The sequence below is a fragment of the Crinia signifera genome, chromosome 4 (assembly GCF_055691185.1).
Source record: "Crinia signifera chromosome 4, ASM5569118v1, whole genome shotgun sequence".
Taxonomy (NCBI): Eukaryota; Metazoa; Chordata; class Amphibia; order Anura; family Myobatrachidae; genus Crinia; species Crinia signifera.
In genome coordinates this window covers 188,191,064-188,218,503 of record NC_139220.1, presented here as the reverse complement: position 1 = coordinate 188,218,503, position 27,440 = coordinate 188,191,064, and the positions used below count along the sequence as shown (strand labels likewise).

The window sequence follows — 27,440 nt, the reverse complement described above, 5'->3', positions numbered from 1 at the left end:
GTATCTGCCCTATGTTGGTGATGTAAGCAATAACAGGGCCCCCTCCACAGTTGTGGCAATACAATTTATTAATTAGTTTTTGGCAACATGACCAGAAAATTACTTGTGAGCTCATTGGATACCCAGTTCCAGGGACTCCTGAATTTTGGCTCATCAGCTTGATGGACATGCCACTTTACCAATACAAAACATTGTTATTGCAGCACTTGGTAAACACATCTAAGGCTACCAATACCTTGTTTTGGGAGAACTTCCATACATCCTATATCACATTGGATGCAGAGAATTGATTTTAATAGGATGTTGTCCACTAGATTTACTGCCACCTGGATGACTTCACTTGCCTTCAAGGACTCAGTCTACAAAACTTACATGGCACCGACATCTACCTAGACATCTACCTAACATCCACAAAGTGTGCTCTAAATTTGGAAATCTGAGAATTGTGGACATCTATATAAATAGAAGTGGGAAAACACAGCAAATGACATTCTTTGCTAAAAGTCAAATGGCAATACTAAGATAAGTATATAAACAACCTGGAAAGTTAAACTGCTGCGTAATCTGCATAAAATACCAAACCACTTTATGTTACAATGAAAGAAAATGTATATACTGTATAGATGTGTCCTCAAAGCTTTGTTCTAGGTATGTCAGGGCTCTTGCAACTTTTTTACAGCAAACACCCTTTTTTCAAAACTGCAAACAGCGATAAAATGACTTTGCTAGCTTAATCGGACAACTGGGGTTTTTGAAACTTGTACATCAGTGTATGCGACTGTTGCAAATCTATATGCATAATATAAACCAAAGATAACCAAAACCTTTTAAACAAATAAAAAAGGTTCTCATATGACTGTAGCAGCTGTTCCTCTAACCATGTTCCTTTATCCTGAATCGGTACTTCTTTACTTTCACGGCGCCACTAGATAGGACAGATAGGACAGATAGGATACGATTTGTATGCGATTTGACATAAGATATCACATAAGATATCGCATAAGATATATGATAAGATTTACTATCCATTTCATTACCCCACTATCCACTAGGGCGTGGAGTTGATTTTATATAGCGTGGCGAGCGCAGCGAGGGGACACGGAATGTATTTTATGGAATTGCATGCAAATGGCATGCGATATTGGGGACTTGCTTTGAAACAACATCCGTGTCCGCTCGCCACGCTTCGTATCGCATCCTATCTAGTATCCTATCTGTCCTATCCTATATCTTATGCGATATCTTATGTCAAATCGCATACAAATCGTATCCTATCTAGTATCCTATCTGTCCTATCTAGAGTGGCGCCGTGAAAGTAAAGAAGTACCCCTGAATCTATGACAATGCAAAGTTTATACCAATTCCCCTGTGACATGCACAACCTAACCATTGTGGTAGACTGATCACCTTGGTATGCAGCAATGATGTTACGAAGGTACAATGAAAAAAGCACTCTACCCATGTCGGAGCGTCTCATTTGCATCAATGCTTAGCACTATATAAGGTTTAGTTGCTAGGTGTACAAGGAGACCATCTCTACAGTTCACTGCTATACATATGTATTTCACTATGGTGTTAAGGGAGTTTTCATGTTTAAGCGGATGATGTATGAATAAATCTAAAGCCAACTGCAGTAAACATACTAATTTCAATTCACGAAAATAGTTTTTGGATTTGTGATTTAATTCAGTATACATTGATATCCTGGGAACTGTCTGATATCTGTAGAAGTTTTTTTTTCACAGCAGATCTCATTTAAAGTTGGGCTGCAAACCAGAAAATTCTACTTGAAAAGGTTCATTATTCCGGTTCTGAATATTATCAGTAACCCAACAACCAAAAGGTAAATTATCCTCTAGCTTCAATAGTCTAAAGGCTTCATGGAACAACAACAAAAAACAAACAATCTATAACTCCAACATCATTCCTTTGCTGATTTCTAGGATTGCTAACCTCTCTAGGTTTTTCTGAGTCCTGAAAGCAAGATCCTTATCATTTATTCATTTTTATATGGTGGTTTAAGGCTTTTAAGATGTAGATGAATACACTGCATAAGAATTGCTCTCTGAAGGTTTGGCACTTTCATATTTTACCTTTAGGAAAAAAAAATATATATGCTACAGCATACTGTCAATGAATCTATTTGGTAGGAATTGGAACTATATATGCATATACAATATGGAATCCTGGTATCGGGCTATTCTTTCACTGTTAGATCTGTGGCTCCCTGAAAAGGTTTTTTTATTTTTACCCTAAAACAGGTTCAGCAATACAGGTTTTTCTTAAATAATGCTTTGTGTGTGTGTTTTTTTTTTTCTTTTTTTGTAACTCAGGACAAAAAGGACACTAGAAACCATGGGTATCTTTATTACACAATGCATAGAAAAATCTCAGATCTGGTCAATGGGACGTACAAGGATGTCGTCTCAATTAGAGGAATATTCACTGCAACCAGCAGCGTTATCCGAAAATTAAAAGATTCCCTGAAGGAACCAACATTTATTTCAGAGTTGAATATTATCCAAATATCAAAAGCGGACTTAAAATGTTATAAATTCATATTTAGGCAAAGTCCCCCTAAGGGTGCGAAAATGAAAGAGAAACCTGTAAAAATCAGCTTACATTAGCCCTTTATGACCCCATGTCTATTTAAATGGATACTAACAATTTTACTGCATAGACTGTATTGTGATGGCAGTTGCCACTCAAATGCCAAAGTCTATTTAATATATGAAAATACTGAGAAAATTTAACAGCAGGTGCCAGAGTATCAGACTATTGAAAGGTTTTGGTGTTTGAGCTGCAATGCTTTGTGTACTGACAATGAAAATTAACTAACCATACTTTTGTGGGGTTACTTAGGGCCTCATTTGTCTACATACGTGCTTCATCATTGGGATACACCAAAAATATGCCATGGGTCAAAGGGTTAAAAAAAAAAAGCAGAAAGTAGTTTTATTATTACCCAAATGTATAGATTATAGGACTGCAACAAGTCTTGCTATACTGTATATTAATATAAAATGATACACAATCACTCCATCAATATATGACCACTTGCTTTATTGTTTTAGACATTATAATATAAATAAATGGCTTATGCCTAAACTGACCCCAAACACATTTCAAATCAAAGATATAACAGTACCTGCAGAGCATTCACAACCATAACCATTTAATTCACACTTCATAGGCTGGGAAGAGTTTATTTTTGTGCTTTTGTTTGGTAAAATCCAAAATGGAAGCCACAGCCTGGGGGAAAGAGTATGTATATACTGTATACACAATTGTAAAGAAAATGTAAAATATTTTAGAAGGTAGTCTAAGGACAGTATAGACCAACACAAGGCAAATACTACCAACTCCAGATAACATGTTTGTTCCACACTGAAAATTTCCTTAATTTACTAAGAAAGGAAATACAATTTAATTTGACATTTTGTCCAGCACATATGCCGTGCTGATGTGTAAAGAAAAAAAAATGTAATAAACATGGAGGCAACCATCAACTGCTGCTCCATCTTTCAACCCGTAGCTGCAATGGTCAACATGACTAATAGTTTCTCTTATTCTGACTTGCGTCCCAAATGAAAAGCTTTAACTGAATTACTGGGTATTGAAGGCACTTAAGGCTGATAAATTCAGCTCGGGTTACGATGTGTCTCAGGCTACTCACCAGTCAATTTAGCAGTAGAAGAAAGGAGTTCAGTATATTACAAATGTGTGGTGTAATACATAACGGTATAGAATATGAGTACCTGGTGTAACATGTACATAAGAAATTATAAATCCTATGATTGTCTAAGGCAGTGGTTCCCAACCCTGGTCCTCAAATACCCCTAACAGTAAACGGTTTCCAGGTCACCCAGCAGGTGCACAGATTATTCAGGCACATTTTAAAAGATCCACAGGTGGAGCTAATTCTTTCAATGATTCTGTGTGGAGACCTGCAAAATGTGCACTGTTGGGGGAACTTGAGGACCAGGGTTGGGAACCACTGGTATAAGGTGTTTAGGTGAGAACTCACTTTCAGTCCACAAGTGGAAAAGCTTGATAGTCACCTTCTCCTAGCATTCCTGAAAAATTACATCACTGAGGCGTAAAGATATTTTTACACCATTTATCCTAAATGTATAATTTGGCAAATTTATGTGGCCTGATTAGGGATTCCAAAACCTGTGTTAGCCACCTCCAAAATAGATATATATATATATATATATATATATATATATATATATATATATATATATATATATATATATTAGTGAATACTGGGACACCATACAAGTGTGCAATATGGTGTTTTTTAACCTAACTTTTGGCATAGGCAAACTGCTATCAGATCACATAAAAATAATTTGAGGGGCAGATTTATTAAGCCTGGCAAAGTGATAAAGTGGTTCATGATAACGCACCAGCCAATCAATTCCTGTCATTTTTTCAAACACAGCTGATTGGCTTGTGTTTTGTCACGGTCCACTTTCTCACTCTACCAGGATTAATATTTCTACCCCATAGTTTGTTTGGATTATTTTTTATGCAATAAGATTCAAAAGCAGTTTTCCCCATAGTTCCTTCTACCCTCAACTCTAATATTTACAGTCACCTTCAATCTTACTGAAAAGAGAGCTATATACTGTATAATTAATTATCCAATTAAACTGGACATTCGTGAACATTTAGATTCATAACAGATGTCACAATGTTCAAGCTTCCCAACACTAATTTTTGATAAATCCTCCAATCGGGAGGATGGAGTATAGCTCCAAAATGTATTGTATGGACAGCATGATCAGCACTTTGATGGTACCAGCACTTTGATGGTACAAGTACTTTAAAGCCAGGAATCATTTGCTTTTGGAGTCTTAGCTCACTACAGCATCAAAGCAGGGTAAGATATAGGAGACTGCACTGACTTTACTTGTATATACATGTATTTTTATTATTATTTGAGTTAAACCCAGATGTCACAAGGTTAAAGCCTCCAAACTATTTTTTTCTTTGTAGTTTATTAAACCATTAACAATCCCTCTTCGTTGATCTCGAGTACATGCAATAAAGGAGGTTAAGCTTCCATGCCCAACGTACACATCTTAACAAGTGTACGTCATAGGCATCAATCTCTAATCTCTGCACTTGATTAGCATGAAAATATCCACTTGCTCGAAAAGATTTATATGATGTTTCCATTCACTATGGATATGGCATAACATGAACCAAAGCGAATTCTTAATAGCAATTTAAAAAAACCTTTTGATTACATTGTATATGTAAGAGACAAAACTAACCACTCATTAATAGTGGGAGAATCTAAGGATAAAGTTATTCTATAGCAAAAGAGAATATTTGTACAAAAGAATATATGAGCAATAAAATGAGTTCTGAAGTATAGAGCCACCTGCTGCTATTAAAATACAGCGACATAAAATTACGACCTTGAGCAGGAAAATTAACAAGATACCGATAAAACCTTTAGTTTTAAATGATGTACAACACACCATGCAAAAAGGAGATAACTATGAATGGGTGTGGATCAAAGGATCGACAGTAACTAGATCAACAGTGAACATGTCGACCATGAATGATCAACAGGCACTAGGTTGATAAGCAAAATGTTTTTCACATTTATTGGGTCAATGTTGACATGGATCACCACTTAACACATACCCTCACACGGCATTCTTTGCACACCTTGCTTCGGCATGGTACCTTGCGCTGATCAGCACACTTCACTGTTCTCAATTGTAGTCCTTGTTGGTTGTCAAAAGGAAAATAAAAAACTGCAATTTCATGTGTTGAACATTGACATGCCGACCTTTTACTTGTGTTGACCAATAGTGGTCTACCCATCAACTGGAACCACTATGAACTAGATCTAAATGTACATTTTTCACAGAGCCTTTAATGTATTTTAATTATTATACCAGTGTCTTACAGGATCAGTTCATTCAATTAAGTCCAAAGATGGAGAAAGAAAGCGGTACCAGGGAGAAAACTTATTCAAATCCCATGTTTATCACAATAATTCTACTGCATCTTAGCTGCAGACACGGTCACTAAAGATGTGTCACAGTACACAATAGATCAGTGTAGGTTATGGGGTGATGTCTTACAAAAAAAAATAATTTAATTTACCCATCATTTGTAGGCATTACTTTAACAAAACATAATTGTGGCACATTAATTCAGGTACGGTTCCAGCTCTACACAGACTGCTCACAGACCAGTAGTAATTTAAGTATTTAACCAGATTGTCTTACTGTTAAGGGGTGGTCTGGTATACCCAAGAGGACAGATGTTCCAACACATGACGTACAAGAGTAGGGCACCAAGGTTCTCTGGTAACCAGATATGGCATGATGAATGGCCAGGTCCAGCCTATCATTTTTCTCCCTGTCACTTTAATCAATAAGGGAAAAGGTGAATTGATATTGATCCACCAAACACCTTGTGAGAGAAGTAGACAAATTACATAAAACTCAGAAGCAAGCCTACGTGCACGGCAGGAGACAAGAGCAGGGCAACACAACACACTTGCAGCTCCAGTAAGATTTCTACCAAGTTTTCGAACTAAATAAATCAGTGCCAAGGGAAATATCTAATGGTGCTGTCTCATTTGATCACACTATAAATACTCACCATTGTAACACAAGAAGTCCTAAAACATGTGAATAGAAAAAGACTATTCATGGTTGCCTTAACAATGGGTCTGGAACTACAAAGATACACTGTGCTCGATCATTGAGACACAAATGTATTCACAGTGTCCAGGTTAAGAGAATGCATGTGGCCGTAAGAGGAAAATGTGCAATTACTAACCAGTGATGGAGGACTAGAGCAGATATCCGATAATGCAGTGCATGTAACTACAACTCGGCAATGTCAAGATGACATGACACCAGTCAAGACAAATGAGTAAACAATGAAATGGGGAATTACACAAAAAAAGCAGTGCTAAAAGGCATAGTGCTAATGACCTACTAAACTTGTTCAAATAGACCATGTACATTTTTTAAACTATAGGTCTCATACATGGGGTATGTTCATTCTAAGTTTACTTTCTAACTGGATCCTTAAGTAGCTAGAACAGTGGTTCCCAAACTTTATTGAAAACCACTGAGATACAGTACTAGATATTGGAATACATACTGTAGATACACATAGCAGCAAAATCAGTTCTAAAAAGGGCTAATTTTATTTTTACACAATGAAATAATTATTGAACATACAATATATTTGGCCAATATTAACTAGCATAGGGCGATGATTGGCTAACAGCCTTAATATACAGAATTATGTCATAACCCCTATCTGTGTAAGACCGCACTTCAGCTCTGCTGGGTTTTAAAGACATTAGGAGGTTTTATTCCCTATTTTCAGGATCACTGACTGTAGTAAAGCTGAATGGTAAATATGCAGACAAGAACTGAGATTGTAAAATTATGGGGTAAACATCTAGTTGACAAGAAACTCCTACAAATTAGAAAAATAAGGAACATGTTCAAAGTTTCCACAGTCGGGAGTCAATACAATTACTTTCAGTACACTACACTGCAGCTCCACTGAACACAGAACTGCAGCAGTTATATAGAGAATAGAGAAGAGGTTTTGATTTCACTATAAATGTGGTCTGTTGCTAAAATAATAGCTTTCTGCTTATATTTGTGGGAACAAGGGTTTAGTTCTTGTGTAGTATATATAATGGGGAGAATGGACAGAACACCTCAAATGAGGAAAGGGGGTGGCGCAGGTGAGGATGTCAGAACAAGCTACTGTTTAAAACAGCATAGCTATTCCTGTATATTATAGAATAAAAAGCGCAAAAAAAAAACATAAGTTTGGATCATCTTCACAATAATATTTATTAAAAAACTAAACATTGATTGAAACAGAAATATTGCACATGCACATATCTGGTATTGAAGTGAAATTATATATGGAAGCAGTCTGTACCTATTAAACCTCTAGGACCTTAGGAAAAAGTTCCTTATAAGCCACATTTTAGTGGAAATGGTGTGTTACCAGTACTGTAGAAGTGTGGTAATGACCAGCTGGCTGAAATCTCTGAATGTATGGCGTGGTCTTGTGCTCTGAAGCAAAGACCTTGCTGATGTTCAATGGAGAAGAAAGGCTGGTAGCCACAATATTCCTGCTGGTGGAAACATCCAAAACGGTTTATTCCAAGATGGCAGAAAAAAGGTAGGTCCAAGGTTTGTTCAGACTGGAAGAGGTAAACCCAAATTTCCGATGGTGTGAGTGCTAAATGTGAGTACCTTACTCATTTAACTGCTAACCCCTTGCAGCTTTAAAAAAAAATGCTAGGAGTTACGCATAGGGGCCCCACATAGTGCACAAAGAGCAAGTGGGAGGTCAGAGGGGTAAAGTTACAAGGAGGATTGATGAGATTTTATGAAGAATGAAGCCTTAAGGGTGCATCTGAAAGCGTGGATACTGGTAGAAAGTTTGGTAAGGTAGGAAGTGCTAATAGTCCGAAACTTTACAATATGTGAAATGTATACAAAGAAATATTTTTGTTAAATCCATGTATAGCTAAGAGAATGCAAAAATTATCTACATGAGAATTGCTAATATTTAACAGATATACTATAGTTCAATATTTTTTTGTCAGCACGTAAATAAATTCAGATCACTAATACAGTATGGTTTTGAAAGAATTTTTTTTTATTTAATTTTAAGACAAACACCTATAAATAACAGTAATTTTACTACCTTCAGCATTCCCAGACAAAATCCATAGGATTCAAAACCAATGAAATTTGCAAAGAAAATTTTTAACACAAGAACTATGTATTAATCAACATTTAAGACATAGAGGTATAGCTACTCTCATTGTTGCTGTGCCACGGGGCTGCTTGTGTCTGTTTGGCACAACAATGTCGCACTTGTGGTGCAGAATTACCACTTATTACTTTTGTGCATTTAATTTGCTTTAATTGAATAGTTACAATTTAAGACAATATCAAGAAAGGAGACATATCTATAGTTTCCATTTTTTTGCAGATACTGGCAGTTAACTTGGGTATTACAGTAAAAATGGTCAATATAGGAGGAGGGGGTTGTTTCTGAATGGAGGAATGCAAGGAAGCTATGACCATCACATGAGAACACAGGGCTCTGACCTAAGATCAGTCATTAGTTTATGGGTCTAACGACCAGACAGATGAGAGGACATTTGACACACTGACAGGGGGGGGCACGTGCCCGGGTGCACCCCCCCCCTGAATCCGCCAATGGCAGTGCCTAATCAGTTCAATAGGTGTGAGCAGGCCTAAATAGATGAGTTGATTGTTTATGCAGTCAAGATGGCATATTGAGGAAGGAGAGGATGACATAAGGGTAGGAACTTTATGAGGAAAAGTACGGCAAAATGTATAGGCTGCTGGAAACATGGGGGCAGCCTGATGAAGACATATCCTTGCAATATGAATCAATTTTGAATGCAAAAATCAAGGGCTAAGTCAAGGTTAATAGTGGCACGAGGGTAAGGGAGGTGGCAAAGGAAGGTGCTAAAAAGTATGGAAAGAGGTATAGATTGAATAGCTGGGCTTGGAGAGCAATAGTGCAGAACTATTAGAAAAGGATCATCAAAAGAGGGTAACTTCCCCAATTGAGCATTTTTTAGAGAGTGGATGCGTTTGAGGTGCAAAGGTTGAAATGTGTCAGCAGAGGCAAAGAGTAAAAGCTGGGTTAGCATACATTAAACCAGTGAATTTGCTGTACTATATAAGAAACTATAAATAAATAAATAATCCAGGGCAGAATGGCAGAACTGTAGAGGAAGAAAGCCTGGTCGGGGTAGAAATGTAGAGAAATTGCGGAAAAGCCCAGTGAGGAGGAGAAAAGGGCCAGGTCTAGGGCAAAGGGTTGTGCTTAGTTTGAATAGTCTTGTCATGGGGTAGCTGGAGACTGGAAATGAGAGGCTAAAGAAAAGGAGATCATATTCAGCATGTCAGCGCGATGGTAGGATAAATTGTATGAGAGGTTACTGCAAAAAGAGGAATACTATGGATGCACAACTGAATGATCTGTGGTGACTGAAAACATATGAAATATCATACCTGTTTCAGAAAAGGTGAATTGGTCAACGAAGTGCAGATGTGCCTAAAATCTAGGCTGAAGGATCAGAAAGAATAACTAAATGTACCTATTCCATTTAAACCATTTGTGTATGAATTCCATCTATATTTGTTCAGACACAATTTTATCTGTTGCTACAGTACTTAAAACAAGAAGCATGAACAATCCAGGCAAACTTCTAGAACTATTCAATTATCTCACTGGCAAACTTGAAAAGGTCAGACATATACCACATTTCCCAAACAGCGGTACACAGACATAGTTAAAAGGTTAAATCCACAAATATCCCTAAGGCACAGTACAACCTGTGTTCAGGGGTCTCACTTCTCTCAGGGCAATAGAACAGATCTTAATTAGATCTTTACAAGGATAGAAAGTCAATTAAAGGAGCTAAAAAAACAAAACTGCACAACAAAAACAATGCAAACCAGCAGTAAACCATGAACATACCTTGCCTCCCTTAAGCAGTAAGAAGGTGCCTAAAGTAATTTTCCCTTTATACTGAGCAATCTGGAAAGGTAAAGGGTTAATTTAATTCAGCCTCAACCCTGAAGGGGTCCATTCACAATCTGCTTACTGTATCATTATAGAAAATTATTTCTGTAGTTACAGCATATTCAAAGCATTACAGATTGGAAGAAATACTAAGAGGGCCCTACTTGCAAATATACAATCATTTGTTTTCGAAGGACCAGACAGCTCAGCATAACAAAAAAAAACTTGATTCACAGAACTGTACTGTTCTATACACCAGCAAGGGTTCTAGATTTAAGGATCTAAGAAAAAAAAAAAGAGAGCTTATTATCTAGGTCTCAGAGGAAACTCTTTTGCTGATAACAGCAAATTAGAATACAGTTTAAAAAAAAACTTGTGAAGATTCTTTGGCATTAAAGAGTCTACAAAACGGACTTGTGACTAATTAACTTCTGCCTGAAATATCGAAATACTATTCCTGTAACACCTTAGAACAATGAAAGATCAGCCTCCTGTGCAAGTGTGTAACTAACGGGTCATTGGAGAAAACTAGGGTAGAATTACGGAATATGGAGGAGGAGTGGGTGGAAAATTAGAGATCAGAGGGGCCGGAGTAAAGGGGAAAAGTATGAAATTATGAATTAGGGCAAAAAGGGGAGAAGTAAATATGGATTAAAGTACAGTATAGTTAGTCTTTCCTTACTAGTTTGGAAACAAGGAATCCAGTTATAGATTGTTCGATTTTACCTAGAAAATAAAAATAGGGCAGATGTATTATGCCTTAAAGAGATAAACGCTAGGGTGATAAAGAGTGATAAATGTCCAGCCAATCAGCTCTTAACTCTCATTTTATAGGCTGTGTTTGAAAATTACCGATAGTGGATTGGCTGGACATTTATCACTGTTGTTTTTTTTTAATCTCTTTTTGAGGCTTAGTACATCTGCCCCATTGTCTTCTAGCTTCACACCCAAGGTACTAATCATAAGACACACCGATCTCACTAACCTCGAGAAAGCACATGCAGCTGGACACCTGCCAACCATACAAGTATGCCATTTTTAAAACTGAAACACTATTTTATGAAGAAACTGAAGGCATATCCAGGATACAGTCACTCCTAACCTTCAGACAAATCAATTCTATTGATGTTACTGCAATAAACCATTAAAGCTTCACACCCAGCACCATACTTCACACAATGTATCTTGACCTCTGAGCTACACGAAAGGCAAGGGTATAAACACTGAAAATGAAAAATAAACTCAAACGTTCCCTGTAGTGTTTTGTTGACATTTTGCATACAAAAGATCAACATGGTCACCAATATTCAAGGTGGAGAGCAGTTAGGAAAATCGGTTCTGGGTAACACACATTAAAAAGGTTGTTCTAAAACAAGCATTCTTAAAAAATGGAAATATAAACTTCTTGGAAATAGGTGCACACTATAACCCACTGATTGCCAGTGAACACAGCCTTTCTTTTGTACAGTATTCTGGAGAATTTGCTGCCATAGAACAGCAGCAGTAAAGCCCCTCCAATATCCATGTTTCCCAAAATCTAAGATAGTGATGTTATTCATAGAAATTAGCTACTGTATCACGTTGATATATACTGTATAAGAGAATATAAATGTAATTCTGATTGTATGTTCGTATGCAGTTCCTAGCTTTAGATAAATAAAAGGCAGCAAGCATAGCCACAGTTCATGTGTGTGACGTCCAGGTAACTGTGAGGGTTATGAAAAGGCAAAAAGTATAGGACCGCTGAGTCTCCATATCAGTTGCAATTGTGGAGGGAAGTTATAAACACATCTCTTTCCAAGTTGGTTGATGGTAGCCTTCAATAGGAGGATTCTGCTACCTGGGAACACTGCAAGGATATCACATCACTTTTGGGTCTTTTTTTTTTTATCAAAGAGCAGCTGGCTGATCTCTAACATTTATGTACCATATGTTGGGTATTACTATTCATGTCAGCTTGCATTACAGCATTTAACATTATTTTTGGGCATTGTTACTACTGGTACCTAGGTGTGGGAACAACAGTCTTGTGAAAACTCTTGTATTCCCTTTGTTTGTTTGGAAACATTCATTTTAGAATATTTTGCTCCCTGTAGTAAAGAATTGCAGTGTATTCTGGTATTCGGTAAATAATAGTAGTCTACTTAAGGTCATTTACTGCACTCTTGGCATATTTCTAGTCTCCATTACTACAGACTATAGTGTCAGGTACTTCGAGGTTCTTGATAAACATTTGGAAATATAATAGCCTGTTACCTACATACATTGTATACACTTTTATACAACCCAAATGATAAGCCAAAGTCCTAATGACTTAGTACCTGAACCAAACACAGTTGACATGTAACATGTATTATTAAACTTTATAATTCCAATGTCACAAACGGGCACCCCAACATCTAGTATTGTGCCCACAACTGATCTAACCCATGTTCTTTACTCTTAATCTCTGATCTGTCTCCAGGCTTCAGAAATGGCATTGAAAAGGTAAGGAACCATGACCAGATTAGTTCAGACATAACTGGGCTGTGACTATTAGGTAAGCAATTAAAGAAAGTTATATTTCCTTCTAGAATTGCTACAGTACATACAGTAATGAAGTGGGACATTCACAAACAGGGCAGGGAAAGTCATAATAATCGTGAAGCCGCTTTACATGTTGCAATCATGTATTTATGACATTTGAACATAATACTTAATGTAAGAAGGCTGGATGTCTGCATACACATTTACATTTTACTAAAACATTCTGATAAACATGTTAAGAAATTTCATTTTGAGAAACTTATTGTACAAAATAGGACTTCAAGAACTACTAAACGTGGTAATACTGAAGAGAAATGTAATGTATAGTCTTACGAGCAAAATATATAGATTTAATACATGCACATAGGACTTGTAGTATACAGACAGACATTAGGTTCCTATGAGTAAATCTGTAGCTACCACTGACTTCTGTCATGGGAATAGAAGCCACACACTTTGTTATAATGCCAAGCAGCGGTGTAAACAAGACTCCTACCTCTCGTTGCAGAACCAGCTCCTTGGTGTACATCATGGCATCCTCACTGAAAGGCTCTCCTTCCTGCACACCACTTGGGTTATTTCTAGCACCTCTCGGACATTCAATGCCTAAGAGATTAAACATAATATGCCGATTATGTACAGTCATAGATGATTATTTTTAACAAGGATGGGTTCAAGCAGAAACAACATTTGTGTACAACAAAACTAATACAGTAAAAAAAAAAAAGGTTAGAATGAACACATTTAAAAAATGAATTGGTGAGGGGATTGTTCTTTATACGGCTTTAAAACTTGATAAAAAGTTACAGTAAAAGAATAAAAAATAAAATAAAATAAAAAAAAGCATAAAAATACCAGAACTAAAACCCAAGTTGTTTTTGGACTAGATTACACATAAGCAGTATGGATTTGGAGCTCTATTAATTTTTTTTCCATCTTTTATTTCTAAGGCGCCGCAAGAGTTCTGTAGTGGCATACCTATGCATTTATCATACAAGATAACATGGGTAGGAAACAGTGCTGTGCCGTCAGGGGAGGCAGAGCCTCACGTTATACTTGAGTATACTATTACGTTTTGGTTATAAAAATTAGACTATGAAAGGTGATATCAATAACATAAAGTTGTATTACTCTAATCACTATTTAAAGTCAAAACTCACCAAATTTGCAGCTCTTTACTGGCAAAAAGGGATGGTAAAAAGAGAGACCAAAGCGAAACCCGCTATAAGCTTAGCCTCCCCTCTGTGACGTGGTCGGAAATATCATGGAGCTGGGGCAGAACAGTAGGCGGCAGCTATCAGACCTACCTTACCAATGGGGGCATGGTTTGATGCAGTGCCAGGTAACCTATGTAGGAAGTTCCACAGCACACAATCAGCCAACATAAAGGAATAGTTAATGATAAAAATAGCTATAGCTGTTTTGATCATTAACGATTCCTTTATGATGGCTGATTGTAATGCAGGGAAATGTGATTGTGAGTGGCTGCTGGGGCTGGGAACGGTGGACAAAGGGCTGGCAAACTACCATACTGTGGGAAAAATACCACCAACCCCCTTCACTACGGAGGAAGAAAAAGGTAACCATGGACAAGGTTTCTGCAATGTTTTGTTATCTGAAAGGGTTAGTGAAGTATAGTGCGGTTTAGTACCTTTTTGCGCACTCTGCTCAAATTCTTGTGGGCAGAAAAAAAAAAGTCTATTTAATAAGTCTGTATAGAGTTCTGTTCTGTATATGCACCTTTAGGACTTGACAGATCAGCGTTGTGATCACAATGTAGTGAAAGTTGGACGAATGGTTTGCCAGCCAGACGAGGAGGAGAAAACTGGTCCCCATTTGGAGCTGATGCTACCCCAGGAAAGGTCATCTCAGTCTTTATGTGCCCTTATTTCTCTATATTTCGGCAGTATGCCACCCATGTCTATGTTTGGCATATCTTTCATATGAACAGCATCCCATTGGAACATTCTTAAAATTGTGTTTTTAACTTCATATTGGTATATTTTTCGATTATCTCAGGCCATTACAATGTCTTTATATTTATGTCTTTATACTAATACATTTTAATAACATTCTGCACTAGATTGTTTAAATTAATGTTTTCACAGGTTCTTCATTTATATTTCATTATTTTAATGAAGATCCACTATGCATATGACACCGACATATAAAAAGATAATTGGCTTTATTCTATGCCAGTAAATTTTAAAAAGAATAACACACTAGATCAGACCAAGTTAACCTGTGGCTCTCCAGCTGTTGTCAACTATTACTAGGTTGACACCTAAAAATGGTACACATACTCTGGGTTGATATTGACAATGTCAACACAAGCAAATGAACTTGGTCAACACTTGAAAAGGTGTTTGATTTTTTTTTACCTAAACAACTTGTTCATACTTCAAACCACCTCCGTGGACACGGAGGGGGGAGTATAATAGTGTGTCGAGCACAAGGATACGCAAAGTATTTGGTGTCTATGTCCACACCAAAATACTTGGTACTGCAGGGGGGCTTGATATTTTAGAAACTCTCTATAAGATGGAAGCCCCATTTCTCTTCATCCTTAATTACTTTACACTCAACTCTTGGAAGACCACTTTCCAGCTCACCACTCCACATACTGTATGAGGGAGACCGTATAAATTAGAAGAAATTTTTTTTTGACACAAAAACTCTTAAGTGCTAGAATCTTTCAAATCAAGGCACATTGATAAAGACCCATCTGGGTAGAAACGCGTTGGAGCTGCCTGAAGTCTGTCGCTCACTGCAGCAAACTCTACGGCAGAGATAGGCGTGTGTGAGAGATTTGAAGCAACTTAGATGCAGACCTCTGAGGTGCTTATGTGACATCTATGAGCAGCGCAACAAGAGAGTCCAGTATCACCTGTCCACCCGCCTGCTGAAGAAAACCAGCCGCCGGCCACAGGAGCAGGTGAGGGAGTAGAGCACAGCTAAATCAGCTGTTTGGATCACGCACCCCGTCGGAGACTACTGCTATCAGTCTCCAGAGCCGCTCCCTAGTTCTCCTGAGTGAGACAGGAGAAATAGACGGGAACCGGGTGTTATAATGCTGGCTGTATATTGAGGGGATTGCCTACAGTACCGAGGACCAGAAGAGGGGAGACACAGGTGGCCGTAGTGGCAGGATGGTCACTATGTATAATCACCCCTCCGAAAAAGGGTTAAAGGTCTGGAGCACAGGGAAATTCAGAGAGCTGTAGTGGCAGAACAGCAATCCGTTGTGAGAGCAGAGGGCAGAGGGTTGTGAGGTACGGGAGGCAGAATCAAGAGCTTCAACTAAGTCGGGTGAGAGTATCTTCATTTTTTTCTTCCATAACCTGGCCCTTTAAATATATACATTTGGCTGTGATAGGATACCGGGGGAAGAACATCTAAACCCGCAGATTCACCTAAGTATATAGAGGAATTATCCTTAAAAGGTCCTATCTCTGGGTATATACCTGCAAAGTGACTATTTTTCCGTGGAATGTTTTATATATATTTTTTTTATATATTTTTGTGTTTTTTATTGAGACCTATTCAGAAATCATTATTGTTAACTTAATAAAATTTGGATACACCTTTTAAGAAAGAGAGACTTCCGTGATTTAGGTCTGGATATTTTGGAGTTAAAGGAGGATTATATTAGAGACACATGTAACATCCAGTTCACTCTATAATCCCCAAAAAATCTAGCGCTGTAGGAAGTCCACAAATCCTTGTTGAAAATTTTCCAGACTGTATAAATTTGTTGAGATAAATCTGGCCACAAGCTTTGCCTCATAAAAGTTCAAGCATGTTGCATAAATGTTGCCTTAAGATCTTTCCTAAGGCCAGTGGGTGTAAAAAATGGGGTGCCTCGGAACATCTGCAGGGGTTCAAAATGATTTATGGTCAATGTAAGAGGCAAAACCAGTGCTGGTGGCTTCCAATCATAAAACATATGGACAAACAGAAGAAAATTCGGTCATGAACCACAAAACTGACCCTAAACTTGACTCATGAAACTATTTGCTACTGTCTGGAGAGTGTGAGACTGAAGGTGTTTAGGATTGAGAGCATGAGATGGGGTACCATGTGTTCTTGTGGATTACCAAAGAGGAAGGCGCAAGAGACATTGAATAAATCAGACAGGTGCAGCAAAAGAGCGACCTTGCCTTGCAGTGCGCCTCTTATGCCCCTTTCAGTCCTCAATTTTTACCCGTTATTTTGCAGGGTAATTTTACAGTTTCAAAACGGTAAGTTGTGCAGTCTGAAAGGTGCAGAGATAATTTACCGGTTCTATAAAACTAGTATTTCTAAACGGTAATAAAGCAGGGTCCTACCGGTTTCAGACCCGTTTTTTTCCCATCTACTGTTTTCTATGGGTTTAAACGGGTTCAATGTTGTGAAGGGACAAAAACGGCTTTGAAATACCGTTTAAAGATATGCGGTGTGAAAGAGGATTTAGCTAGTAGACCAGTTTTTAGAAACATTTTTAAAATACCAGGTCAAAGCCGGTTTTGCGGTCTGAAAGCAGCATTAGTGTTGCAACATCACACCAGTAAAGCAGCAGCTCTACCTATTGTAGGTGGGGCGCTGCCGCTATTCATGATGGTAAGCAGAGTCCTGTGTCCTGGATCCCTGTGACTGCACAGTGGATCTGGCAGATGCCGGGATCCAACATGTGCACATAAGCAGCAGCTTGACATAAGTGACTTTATTCTATGCCAGTAAACTTTAAATATTCTAATTTGATAGGTACTGAGGAAAGAGATCCTTTATGTGCTTTAAAATTAATTTGGGTTAGGAATACACTATAGATGTGGCTCTCCAGCCGTTTTCAACTAGCACTAGGTTGACACCAAAAAATGGTAGACATACTCTAGGTCGATATTGACAATGTCAATACAAGCAAACGAACAAAGGTGTTTGATTTCCCCCCCCCCCCCAAACAACTTGTTCATACTTTACCACCCCAGTGTATATGGAGGGGGGGGGGGGGGGTATAATAGTGTGTCGAGGGCAAGGATGTGTAAGATATATGGTGTCTCTGTCCACAGACACCGGAATACTTGGTACTGCAGGGGGGCTTGATATTTTAGAAACTCTCCATAAGATGGAAGCTACATTTCTCTTTATCCTTTATAACGTTACACCCAACTCTGAGAAGACGAAGACATAGAAAGACAGCACTCTGCTTATAGCAGCCTGGTCTGGCAGTCCCGAAGGGACGGTGTCATGCGGGTTACTGGTAGATCGGTCTCAGTTTATTTATAAAGTAAAATCCTCCCAGTACCTTCACTAAGAAACAATATACAGTATGTAAAACTGCAGGAATAAAAAATTATACAAAAGATTGAGAGCTTCCTGTTTGAGTTTAGTGTAAAGGAGAGAAATAGGACACACGGCAACCGGAATATTCTTCAAAATAAAGTCCATAAAAACCGCAGCTTCAATGAGGTCTCTCTCCTACTGAATTTATAAGCTGCATTTTAGTGAATGTCGCTTCAACCTTAAAAAACAAGTGATTAGGTTTTAAGATTTGTGTGCTTTTTATATTTGACAATGTAATTTCCTATAAAAGTGTTGTCAAAGGACTGTACATCTATTAACTGATGGAACATGAAACATTAGAATAAGCCAAAAAAAAAAAAAAATACCAAAACTGTCATGCTTATTATAATACTGGGTCTTGCACCAATATACCACATAAACGTGCAGCACATCAGCAACATATCTTACATTTATCACTGTAATACAAAAAAAAAAACACTTAGAAATGCAAATTGGTTAATGGAATAATGGACAGCTGTGGGGCTACCATTTGATGAACCTGGGTGCTCAACTGGGACACCAAGGCATATGGGAGCCTAACACACTTAATGAGCACCATAACATTACTCATATAGCTTGTAATGTCCCTGCACTGCTACGCACATGGTACCTTCCAATAGCATAAAGAAACCAGAAGCTTCCTAACGGCAAAGCTCTCAGCAGCTTCTCCTCACTATTAGCGAAGGGCTGGGAGAGTGGAGCTGAGCTACAATGTCACTGCTCAGCGTTACACATCCACTCCCACAGGGTTGGCAGCAGGAGATGGGGGCCTTGTAAATGCATCACTCAGACACCGATATGTGGCCTAGCAGTATTACGTTTTCAAAGCATTAGATTCAGATTTGCTGCTCATTAAATTCAAGGTGACCATTATGAAACGTTATTTGTGATTTTCTTTACATGGTCATGCTGTCAGAATAATGGACAAAAGGAACTACTGCAACTCCACATAAAAATTAGCAAGCTATTCATTTTCTTTCTAGGAGACATTACGCTAGATATTCACTTGGATTTTGTATACATATTTTCATTTACAGCAGCTGAAATGAATATAATTGATTCACGCTGTGGTCTGTAGAGAGTATGACAGTAAAGGTCAGAGAAGGGGTCTGAACCTGCCACTTACTTTGTGCTGCAATATATTGCTGTAAATAAGCATACAGGGATACTGTCTGACGAAGGTCAGATTTGTGTACAAATTGCTAGAATGCTAGTACTAGACCGATTATATCAAGGCACAAAAACTGGTTACCATATAATAAACTGGACAATTAAAGATTCGTTCAGCTTCTAGGAATTATAATAAAGATTCCTGGAATTATGCATTTTAAAAAAAAAACACTTCCTGAATATATGACTTGAGTGAAGATATAAAGAAGCCTACTGCAGTGCTGTCCAGGAAACAGGAAGCCATCTAAACAATGTTATTTAAGAAAACAGTTATTTTATCATATCTGTATGAAATATAAACCCCCACCACCCCCACCACCACACCCCCCAAAGAATATTGGATTAACCACCAAGTTCATGGGGGGGGGGGGGGGGGGGGGGGGGGGGGAATTCAATCAAATCAGGGGGGCTTTTAACTTTGGGCTGCTGCCCCTAGTAAAACTCGCCACCTCAGATCAGTGAAGCCAGATTCAGTCTGTGACTGCACTGACTTCCTTAAGGAGATCTGCCTGTCAGTCAAATACACTATAGGCAGATCAATTGGGAGGTACTTCCTCCTTCGGTCACAGCTAAATAAGGGTGTGATAAGCAGAGAGCATGATTCCTGTAGGAAGCCACACCATGCTTTTTATGCATCCTTATCCAGTTTATATGGGCTGCAGCCAATGCAATCCATAGAAGCCAGGGTTTTGCGTAATCATAGTAGAGGCACTGCTGGTGCGAATGTGCAGCTCCCGGCATTTGCCAGATCCTTTGCACTGGTTCCAGGGTTGACTGTCTCCTCTCCAGAAAAGCACTGGTAATGGCAGCCCCCCTACCACAGTCTGTAAGGAGTTGCTGCAGGTTACTTTATATTACTCCAATGGCTGCTGATGACAGCGTACAGCAACATTGCAGACCATGGGGCTGGATGCAGAAAAGCATATCTCTTAGGGTTAAGTCTAAATTGAAGAGGGCTAAGGGACCTCCTGATATCACAGGGTAGGAGAGGGGGCAGCTAGAGGAGGAGCAAGCTCAGAACAAGGGTCCCAAACGGACGCTTGCCACGATTTGGGCATGGTGGCTCGCTCTGCTTGCCACCTGGTTACTAAAGGCAACCAGTGGTGGCGTGGATAGTGAAGGAGCAAGGCCCATGGCCTTGCCCCTCCCCCTGGGTGTGAAAGGTCCCCTAGCCCACTAGAATTTAGCAATTATTAATCTCTTCGAACAATAGCAGTGAGAATGTACTTTTCCTGCAGCTGCCCACACTGGTCGTATTGATTGCAAACAGATCAGAAAACATATTGTCTGGTGGTGTTGCAAACTATGAAACCGTGCCCAGCAAGTGATTTAAGGGGAATTATACATTAAATGTTAAAATAGTACCTGGTAACCCAAATCCTTCATCTGAATATTTGCAGGCATCAAGTTTGTTTTATGAGACAATTAAATCTGGTTGCAATTTACAAAACTTAATCAGGAGTCATGATCAATGTATCGCAAATGGGACAAAAGGAGTCCTATCAGCAGCATTGAGGGGGCTGGATTGCCATACCTTGGCATGATTCCATTCAGGGAACTTCAGGATGGCTAGCACTGCATGATCAATTCTCAGTACACAGAATCATTCCTAGCCTCCTTTCATAGAGAAAGTTGATAAATGAAGACTGCGGCAGTCACACAATGTTTGAATATATTTATATTCAAAATGTGTATGTGCTAATGTTGCTGGATTTAATGGAACATGTTGGCATAATAAACCTGTTTAAGATACCGATATTTCAGCATGTTGCCTGGATTATTCCTGGAGTCCAATCACAGATTGTGGACTATTAACAGCTGAAAACCAAATGATTCCTATCAGGCTGTTGGATACATTATCAAAAATAAATTCCCATCTCCCAGCACTTTTAACTTTGTGTACAGTATACCATTTAATTCAGTAAAATAATTGCGTACATGTTTATCTTGGGCCCAATCCTGGGTGCACCCCTATGTAATACTAAAGATCTACATTTACACTTCCGGCCTGATCACTATCAACTGGAAATGTATTTTATTTATCCCTTAATGCAGACAGAAAAGAAAGCTTTTGTGGTGGTCTTCCAGGTTATTTTTTAGGGCAGGGTGCTCACCACCAGACAGGGCACTTTTTTTCAATCAGGAGGGCACATTTTCTATATGAAAATTTTTTTTTAATTGCCCACTGCACTAGGATTACGACCATTAAACATTGTCATACTCCGCTATGCTTATTGCATATTCCCTCATAATGACAATTACACATTATGACACACACTGTAATGCCTCTAACACATTATACCACACACACCATAATGCCCATTACACATGATCACATACACCAAAAGATCTCAGCGGCCTGTGAACAAGGTGGGGATCAGCGTAAGGAAGTACAGTGCCACGCACAAAAGAGCAGGGTGCATTTTGAGGTTTTAAAAACAGGTGGCAGGGTGCAGCACCCTGCAAAAGGAGCTTAGAGGGAACACTAACTTGTCACTTTTACATGACTCGTCAGGAATAACAATGCAAACATTTAATTGTCACAGTGATATAGGTCTTACCCAAACACAAAAGTGTTAAGTAAATTTTGTACGTTTCTATATGTATTGGTAATGCCCTGGTACCCTTGAGATAAAAAATAGTTGGTGTCAGATTCTCATACATCCTTGATAAGATTGTTTATGCGCATAAGGCATAAGTCAGATGCACAGACAATGATTTTAACCAGAAAGATGCTGAAACCAATGAAACATTCCTTTCCACAAATAATTTAAAAGCCAGAGATGTGGCCCATACTTCTTTCCTCCGGGTACTCCGGTTTCCTCCCACAATCCAAAAATATACTGGTAGGTTAATTGGCACCCAACAAAAATTAACCCTAGAGGGAATGTGTGTTTGTCCGTACACGTGGTAGGGAATATAGATTGTAAGCTCCATTAGAGTAGGGACTGATGTGAGTTTTCAAACATTCTCTGTAAGGCGATGCGAAATGTGTGCGCTATATAAGAAACTGTTAATATATAATAAAAAATTAAATTAATACCCAAGAGAATAATAGTTAGTTATACACAGAATAAATGATCATTACACACTAATGAGCTGCAAATGCAACAAGCTAGAATGTGTTTATGTGCTTCCTGTTATAACCTCCGTGGCATCGACTGGACATGCCAGAACAAAGCAGGTGAACACATGCTAGTTTATAGATGGCTATTAGTACGATTTAAAAATGATGCCAAGAAACATAAGAACAGGGTCTCACTTCAAGTAATCGCCAAGCGTGGAAGTAATGTTTTCTGAATAGATTAACAGTCAATTAAAAAAAAAAAAACTCTTATGAGAAGTCCCTCTCTGATCCCATGCCGGTATCAACATTTATAAACTTTCCTCACTAGCTTGTATATATACACAGCACTGCACACTACAGCCGCTGGTTAATTACTGTTAACAGCCTGATTGAAAAAGGCTGCAGAAGACTCTGGCAAGCAATGGGTTTGTCACGATAGTAAAAGCGTTTGCTCCTCCAAGAGCAAATTCACACTGGCTCCAGGCCACCACATCTCCATTAGGGAAACCAAGAATTTGGCTGACTAAGGCTTGGTGGAGTAAATATAATAAAAGGCTTTTCCCTTCCATCTCTCGCAGAGCAAGTCATATGAAGTTGTCAGCCAGCCAAGGAGCTCTGGGCATCAGAGACACAATTTGTTAACTTGCCACTTAGAAATCATGCGACGAGCAGCAGGTTTAGGGATGAGTGGGGCGATGGCGAAGGGGGGAGAGCCCGTTTTATTACTTAATTGGATCAAGAAAAGGGAGCCTTTATGCATGATTGGATAGAATGTCACCTTCCTAAGATGACCAGCGGAAGTCGGCTCAGACGCATAACACAATACTGATCTAACCAGCTAAAGCAGCCAGGGCAGTGCCTGCAAATCACACTAAATGAAGGACTCGAATACAAAAAGAAATTCAGACAGAAGTACATTGCCATCAATAGAGGCAGCGCAAATATACGTTCTATAAAACCATATTGGTTAAATGCTAGGAATTTGAGGTTTTAATTTAATTTGAAAGCACTTCATTTACTGAAATGATTGAAATAATTGAAAACTAAAAACAGTGGAGGTAGGGAACACAGACTGTCAGCATATTGTGCTTGAAAACCTACATTTAAAAGGCATTTTAAAAAGGTGAAATGTGATAGGTGAAATGTGATAAAAATGCATGCAGCATCTCAGATGATATACCCCCTCCCTCTTGGCGCCCTACATCCATATAGAATGCTCTGCACGCTAAATGTCAGTGGTTCACCAGCACCTGAATTTTAAAGGGGGAAATGAGCTATTCTCAGCTGTAAGATGACACACAGGGAATGAATGTATCCACGGCTCATTCGCTGTCAGAAAGGTAGCTTCTTATTTGGGATACTGTCGGAAAGATAAGTCCAAACATGCAGATTAATAAAGGTTCTAAACGAGAGTATGGCAAAGAATGCATAAAGCAACATTATACTGTATATGTTCATAGTTGTCAGCATCCCCTCATTTACAAGGAAGGATTCAGAAATGAATGATTTACCCACAGAAATATTTCTATTTTCCCACACAGCAGCACAACAGCATGTCACATCCTAAAAATTATTCTTCTTCTTTAGACTTTATATGTTAAATATCATCGGGGCAACATGCAGACATCCACAGTTGCCCCGGATGGATTGTATGCAGATTGTGTGCATATTGTGTGTCCAAAAACCACCAAGGACTGCCAGGGAGTTGAAGGAAAATTGGACACAATCATGAGAGCAATCGATCTTAAGATCAATCTTTCTGATGTATGGCCAGCATAAGTGACTAGCAAAAGAAACTTGGTTTAACAGCTATTTGGGGCAGCACGGATGGTGTAATGGTTAGCATTACTGCCTCACAGCACTGAGGTCATGGGTTCGATTCCCACCATGGCTCTAACTGTGTGGAGTTTATATATTATCCCCGTACTTGCGTGGGTTTCCTCCGGGTACTCCGGTTTCCTCCCACAATCCAAAAATATACTGGTAGGCTAATTGGCTCCCAACAAATTAACCCTAGAATGCCGGTGTGTGCGTGTACATGTGGTAGGGAATATAGATTGTAAGCTCCACTGGGTAAGGGCCTGATGTGAATGTTCAAATATCCTCTGTAAAGCGCTGCGGAATATGTGTGCGCTATATAAGAAACTGTTAATAAATAAATAATAAATATAATAGTTGGCCTGCACAATGAAAAGGTAGGATAGCAATGATGCTCCAATATAATAAAATTAGTCTGTCAAGGTACTAGGAAGCAGGGAAATCACTGAGGCACAAACAATTGATAGGTTCCATTGCCATACCACAGTCTCTTTACACGTTCCAGAATCAATACCAGGATTACGACAGCCGAAGCTAGCCAATACATGGTGTCCTTCCAGTAGATCACAGCTATTTTTTTGGGGGGTATGATCTTATTTCGTTACCCATTCAAATAAAGTGAAGCATTATATGAACTGGCAATGACCTGCATTGTACACGTCGCTTCTACAATGGCAATTGTGCAAAACGAAATCCAATACAGTTGCACAGTATTGTAGCGCTAGTTATAGAATACCGGGTGAGGACTAATGAGGCACCTGCTCAGCACACATTCCCACTCGAATTAACCCAAAACAATCAGTCAGTCATGTTCTCTATGGACACTTATAAGAAAACACGCGCCCTGACGGGTAACTACATTTATCTAGCGTGGTAGATATTAATTGCCAGGGTGATGTATGGGGCTGTGTATCCCTATTACTATGCCCCTACACACGGTAAAAATAATTAGTGCGTATATTATAGAGAAATGTGGGAGAGAATGAACAAAAATTTTAGCAAATTGTAGAGCGCAAATAGAAAGAACAGAAATAGAGGGAAGGGAGGCTTCGAAATCTAGTAGGGAGTCTCGTCTTTCAGGGATTTTATTTATTTAGCTTCTTTGGGAGGTTGGAAGAGAAAATGTGATGGTATGTGTACCAGGAGACCTGAACAGAAATAACATTTTTGCAGTGTTGTTTTTAAGACTCAATATGTATTCCATCCTAGCTACGAAGCAAATCCTGTTCAATAATTTCAATAATTATTGGCGACTAGAGGCAGTGGGGATTTTCCAATTATGGCCTATTTGGTATTTTGGTGCACAGGAAATGTGGAGGAGTTTATTGGATTCCTTAGGAATGTGGTCTATGGGAGTGCATAGAAGATTAGCAGGTGTGTGTGTGTGTGTGGGCTTTTTCACTGAAGTGAGAAAGTAGAGAACGCACTTAGTCCCAGAAAGATGTGAGTACTGGGTAGAACTTGGCAAAATGTGCCTTGCGTTCCACAATTTCTCCAGCACAGGTTAGAGTAATTAGGATGCATAAAGATGAAGACTGTCTGTAATAGGTACCATCTAGTATATATTTTATATGGTTTTTTTTTGTATGGTAACACTGATAAAGCACTTTGAAATTGCAGTATGAATTCAGTCCCATTCCTCATCTTCAAAATGTTGTTCCAAGTCCTGTAGTAGAATGGAACAATTATGAAATAGAGTCGATGGGTCATATACACACATTTTTTCTTTTGGTAAAGGTATGAGGCAAATTAGGAGTGCAAAGTGAGGAAACGAAGTGGAGTATTTGTAGGTATTTATAATGTAGGGAGTTGGCGATTCCAAACTTTTCACGCAGTTCTGCAAATTATTTGGGGGCAAAACTTTAAAAAATATGGTGGAATGCCAAATGAAATCCAAGAAGAGGCCATAGTTGGGGAGAGGCCAGTTAGGATTGTGGGATCATAAGTGGCTAAGAGGAGATGGGTGTGTTGATATCTTGAGATTTTTGTTGAGTCTCCCAAACTCAATGGTGTTAAGTCTACAGTGTGTGAAGGGTGAGAACATTGTGGTTAAGACTTCCGTGGAAGCCATGGTAAATGTGAGATTGAGGAAATACCAACTAAACCGCTTTCTAAATCTACCCATCTTCTGGTATGTCACAGAGAGTGGCAGGCAATCAGTTGGCTCAGTCGGGATAGCATTAAAGAATTGGCAAACCAAGACCGCCAGTCTGTGAGCGTTTGGATCATGAGTTAGATGATCAGTCCAGATGACAGGTCATTGGGATAAGTAGTGAGAGTGAGTTGTAGGAAAATATCATTGTGATATGTCCAGAGAAAGATACCACTGGAGGGTATAAAAGCAGGACCCTTAGCAAGACATCAGTACTGGAGCAGGTGAGGTAAGTTTCAGGAGAAGAGTTGTTGTGGAAGGCACTGGGTGGGCACTTAAGTGAGAAACAATGTAGTAATTCTCAATTGGTCAGTGGTGAGAAGGGCTCCAGCAGTGTAGTTAGCGAAGTCGCCAGGATGGGTGGACCAGAATGTAGCTTGCAGGACAGGAGCTAGTATGATGGGCCTAACACATGTGAAGAGAATCCTCCAAGATAACCACAAGACTGGGAAGTATTGTAACGGCTTAGCTGGGACGAAACGTGCAATGCAGCTAAAGTATAGCTTGTATTGCTGCCGGGCAAGGGATCAGGACATGTCTGCAACACACGCCAAGCTCAGTATGGAAGGAGGTGAGAGGATGGAGCCACTGGCATGGGTCGCAGGAAACAAGTGGTGGTTCCGAGAGAATGGTACCCACCTGAGGCCGTGGCTCCAAACCATGGGAAGGCCGTGGGTTGTCCACAGAAGAAGTCACTGACACTCTCTCCGGGGGTCCCAGATAATGTGTCCACAGTGTCCAGACAGTGTGGGTTCAAGTAAAGGGCTAGTTGTGAGTGCAGGAGCACCACAGAAA

General features: G+C 39.0%; 1 protein-coding gene across 2 annotated transcripts in view; it reads right to left on the bottom strand.

Moving 5' to 3' along the window:
• The window catches only part of SND1 (staphylococcal nuclease and tudor domain containing 1), a 657,666-nt gene that overhangs the window by 216,982 nt on the left and 413,244 nt on the right, over positions 1–27,440 (bottom strand). For both annotated transcript variants that reach the window (XM_083183246.1, XM_083183247.1), the window contains exon 16: positions 13,616–13,725. In XM_083183246.1, the coding sequence (XP_083039372.1) occupies positions 13,616–13,725 (110 nt within the window). The remainder of the gene's footprint in view (positions 1–13,615; positions 13,726–27,440) is intronic.